The sequence below is a fragment of the Octopus bimaculoides genome, chromosome 25 (genome assembly GCF_001194135.2).
Source record: "Octopus bimaculoides isolate UCB-OBI-ISO-001 chromosome 25, ASM119413v2, whole genome shotgun sequence".
NCBI classification, from domain to species: Eukaryota; Metazoa; Mollusca; class Cephalopoda; order Octopoda; family Octopodidae; genus Octopus; species Octopus bimaculoides.
In genome coordinates this window covers 31,343,793-31,348,294 of record NC_069005.1, presented here as the reverse complement: position 1 = coordinate 31,348,294, position 4,502 = coordinate 31,343,793, and the positions used below count along the sequence as shown (strand labels likewise).

Sequence of the window (4,502 nt, the reverse complement as noted above, 5' to 3'; positions counted from 1 at the left end):
GTTTCTCTGTGTGTGTAGAATTTATGTTCTGTAAAACCGCAATATGCTCAGTTCGTTAGAAGTACACGTAAAATCTGTTGTAATAATTGGGAGTCGGTATGACCGCCGCACGTCGTCCACACTGAACGCAAAATAAATAATAATAATAATAATAATAATAATAATAATAATAATAATAATAATAATAATAATAATAATAATAATAATAATAATAGTAACCTTAATAAAATTTAAAGTAAAAATCTTATTAACATACCTACCAAAATCTCTTACACACCATACAGAAAACAAAACATCGAACAATCTGCAGTTATGACCAACTTGCACGTGTGTATGTTGATATACACTTAGATTCATTTATTTACTGCTTTGTTTGTTTATCTCTCCGTTACCAGGGCATTGAAAAAAATATCTTAAAAATCAAACAAACAAAAAAAGGAAACGAAGGGAAGCCACTCTCGTGGCTGCTAAGCATCGCTATTTGTTTTATTGTTGCCATAGTGATTAGATAAATCAGGTGGACGTCACTCTCACAAGACTTTTCAAGCAATTTGGAAGTTTCACCGCAGTTAGAGGAAATTATCATATTTCATTGTTGTAAATTTCGAGAATAGAAAAGAAAGAAAGGAAGAGAGAAATATAGAAAGACAAGGTTTGTGGAATGTACGTTTTTTTTTTAAAGATTTTAATCATTGAACGTTAAATCCAGGTTGTTTATTTACGTTATGTGCTTCCGTTGTTATTTTTGCTGTTGTCTTTACCAACGGAGACATTGTAAAAGGAGCCATCACAAGACCACTTGACGAAATCATAACAACTAAGATTAAAACTAGCAGGTCACTTACTACGGCTACCAAGAACAATGCCATTCTAATTCAGGTTTTAAGTGGACACTGATAGAAGGAAAAAAGAAAGAGAAGAAGACTGCAAACATCGTGGCGCCTTAACATTGATGACCGTCATGCGAGAGGCCAGTATAACATGGCTGAATGCAGCGAAAGCCACAACCAACAAAAAAACCAGTGGCGTCACCTTGCTGTCCAACGTGCTCGTGGGCACAGGAGCAACTGCCACAAATAATGTATTTACTTGTCTTAATCACGATTTGGACAGAACCGTTTGAGCATCGGGGGGAAAACTGAGTTTAGGTATTTGTTTTGGCTCTTTATGTTTTCACTTCAAGTCCTTTCATGGTCAGCTTTATTTTTCTTTCCAATGGTGCCGATACGATAAAATACCAGAGAACTACTTGTACCGACTAGACTCCATCCTCCCATTAAAATTGCTGGTGTGTCGAAATTAGAAATAGTTATTATAGGTAGTGCAAGGTAGCTTTTCTCTTTCGAGTTCAGCCATTAAAAACAATTTATTACATGTCTTAGAAAGTAACGAAATTCTTTTGACATAATTATCAATGTATTTAATTAATGTAATTAATGGAATTGTTATTTATTTTTTGCAGTACTGTCATGGCTAATACACTATTTCATAGCAATACATCCCGACGGAATCCATACTGGAGAAATCTGCCGCCCATCGTACCAAGATACATTACAATGGAGGAAATGTTAAGGTGAAGAAATAAAACCACATCAAATTATTTCTTGGTTGATATTCCTCTAATATTTTCTCTTCCTCATTTTTATATCACCATGCATGTTTTGTATGGGGAAGTATGTATCTCTCACTTGTCTCTTTTTCTCTCTCTTTCTCAGTATATACATTGTGTGTATGTGCATACATACGTACATACATACATATATATATATATATATATATATATATATATATATTGTGTATGTGTGTGCATACACAGATACATATATATATTGCGTATGTGTGCATACATACATACATACATACATACATAATACACACACACACACACATGTATATAGTGTGTGTGTGCATAATACAAACATACATACATATATATGTGTGGGTGTGTGTATGGGGAGAAAAATAGATAAGGATACATTCACAGATGTATTTCAGTATGTATATATATATATATATATATATATATATATATATATATATATATATATATGCGTGTATGTGTCTGTCTCTGTGTATATGTTTCCTTATCTCTTACTCTTCACATATGCAAATGGCACGACCTCATATTTCTTTCTTACCTTCCCTAACCATGTGTCATCCACATGCTACCTAGACACTAAGTGCTAAACCTACAATAAATCTATGAATGAGGGCCATGAAAACATCCTTCAGTGGGGCCTATCAACTTTGTCTCTTTTAGCAGGAAAACCAATCAAGCACTACTCATATCAAGAAAATACCACTGCACTACATCTCCTCTAAACACGAGTAGCACCCAGCTACAACTGGGTCTCACTATAACTGAGGATCTCCTCTGGTGAAATCACATCATTAGTAATAGCTAGGACTGGTCCTCAAAGAATAAGTCTTCCCTTTAGGGACAGGTGATATTTCAGCCTACAACAGTTTCTGATATTCTACAAAACTCAGCCGGGGATCATGATGCAGAAATTATCCTGCAGCTGCCCATTCACAGATATCTTGGGCCACATCCAGAAAAAGGCCACTTGACTGTCTATTTACTTATGTATCTAAATATGTATTTATGCATCTATATGTCTATCTATCTAGCTATCTGTCTGTTGGTTGTAAATATTATAAAAAAAAAGTTTTCATATCCTTCTTCCCATTGAATTTCATCGTTTCATCCTCAACATTAAATTTCTTAATGTTTTCAGTCCATTTCGACCAAAGAAATTCACAGCCTCAAATTCCAAGAACTCATATCAAGTAAATATTGCAGTTTCTAATCTTTGCTTTTTGTCTTATCAAATGAATTATGTAATGGATTAAAACCCCATCTCCTTTGAAAACCTTTGCATCTGTGCAAGAAAACTTTGTTATTTAGCTACAATGTTTTTTTTGTTTCTGACTGAAGAAATATCAGTTGTTTAACTCTGCTGACAGGAAACCTAGGGTGTCGGTATGAAGAGATGTTGATATTGTAAATGCTTACACTGTACTTCCAACTATTGAGTAATCATTCCTCAATTTGATACTAACACACACACACACACACACACACACACACACGCTAAGATGGCATGCTAACGATTCTCTCTGTTGCCACCTTACTATTGCTGCTGTTGCTGCCGCCACCACCGCCACTACTACAACAATATTAGTAGTAGTAGTAATAACAACAACAACAACAACATTAATAGTAGTAGTAGTAGTAGTAATAACAACAACAACAATAATAATAGTAGTAGTAGTAGTAGTAGTAGTAGTAATAATAATAATAATAATAATAATAATAATAATAATCCTTTCTTCTAAAGGCACAAGGCCTGGAATTTGTGGGGAGGAGACTAGCCAATTATAGCAACCCCCAGTGTTTCACTGGTACTTAATTTATCAACCCCAAAAGATGACAGGAAAAGTCGACCTTGGCGGAATTTGAACTGAAAATGCATCATCAGACGAAATACCACTAAGCATTTCACCCAGCGTGCTAACGACTTTGCCAGAGAACTGCCTTCATAATAATAATAATAATAATAATAATAATAATAATAATAATAGTGTTGTTTATGATGATAAAGATAATAATTATTTGCAGATATGGATGGATAAATGGCATGACTTTAATGATCCTCACCTGAAGAAAGAAGAAATGAAGCCACATCACGTTGCACCTGAAGTTTGCTGGACACCCAACAATTTCCAGCTGAACATGTCGTCTGTGGCTGAATGGACAAAAGAGGGCAAAGACTGGCCAATCAACAAAAGATTCTTTGTCAACGGCAAGCCTGATACAGAGACTCTTCGAACACGAGCACTGAACAGGATTGTGAAAGTTCCAGATAACTTCTACAGCCATTCAAACTTCATGACCTCGTCATACCGTTTACCTGTGTTGACTGCGTTTGGTCCCTTGCAGCGAAACGCCACTTATGGTATTACACACCAGCATAACCGACACGGATTCATGACCTTTGAAGATTACTATTAAATATGTTTCTCTCTTTTTTTTTTTTAGTTCCTGTTATTAAACTTCAACCATTGTTGATGTTGTTTATTGTCATAATGAGGGTATATATATCTGGTGTAAAATGGTATTATATAAATAAATAGTTGGTTGTTGTTATCTAAAAATAATCTATCACAGTCATATACCTTAACACAGAATGCACTCCATACTACTAAAATATAGATATGATACTCAGTATTCATTGTTCAACAACCGACTGTTAAACCAACGCACATCAAACTAACATGGTTAACTAACACGGATGAACATGTGTGTTCATGTATACATACATACACAAACAGAAAAATCGATAAAAAAAGGCTCAGTACTAAAAAATACAAGTCTAGCCTACACAAACCAACAGCAGTCTCTTTGGAGTCTGTTTGATAACACACACACACACACACACACACACACACATATACATACATACTCGTATATATATATATATATATATATATATATATAT

At 34.5% G+C, this 4,502-nt stretch overlaps 2 protein-coding genes across 5 annotated transcripts in view; one reads left to right on the top strand and one right to left on the bottom strand.

Moving 5' to 3' along the window:
* Positions 1-423, bottom strand: part of LOC106880688 (uncharacterized) — a 5,991-nt gene extending 5,568 nt beyond the window's left edge. The window contains exon 1 of one of the 2 annotated variants that reach the window (XM_014930745.2): positions 257-423. The gene's annotated coding sequence lies outside the window, so the exon portion shown is untranslated. The remainder of the gene's footprint in view (positions 1-256) is intronic. The other variant, XM_014930746.2, reaches the window with a different exon arrangement.
* An 11-nt stretch (positions 424-434) lies between these two features.
* The window catches only part of LOC106880684 (uncharacterized), a 37,591-nt gene continuing 33,523 nt past the window's right edge, over positions 435-4,502 (top strand). Inside the window, exons 1-3 of one of the 3 annotated variants that reach the window (XM_052976789.1) lie at positions 435-663; positions 1,463-1,573; positions 2,739-2,790. In XM_052976789.1, coding sequence (XP_052832749.1) covers positions 1,470-1,573; positions 2,739-2,790 — 156 coding nt within the window. In that variant the 5' untranslated portion in view covers positions 435-663; positions 1,463-1,469. Of the gene's footprint in view, positions 664-809; positions 1,149-1,462; positions 1,574-2,738; positions 2,791-4,502 lie in introns of those variants that run through there. The other 2 variants (XM_052976788.1, XM_052976790.1) reach the window with 2 other exon arrangements.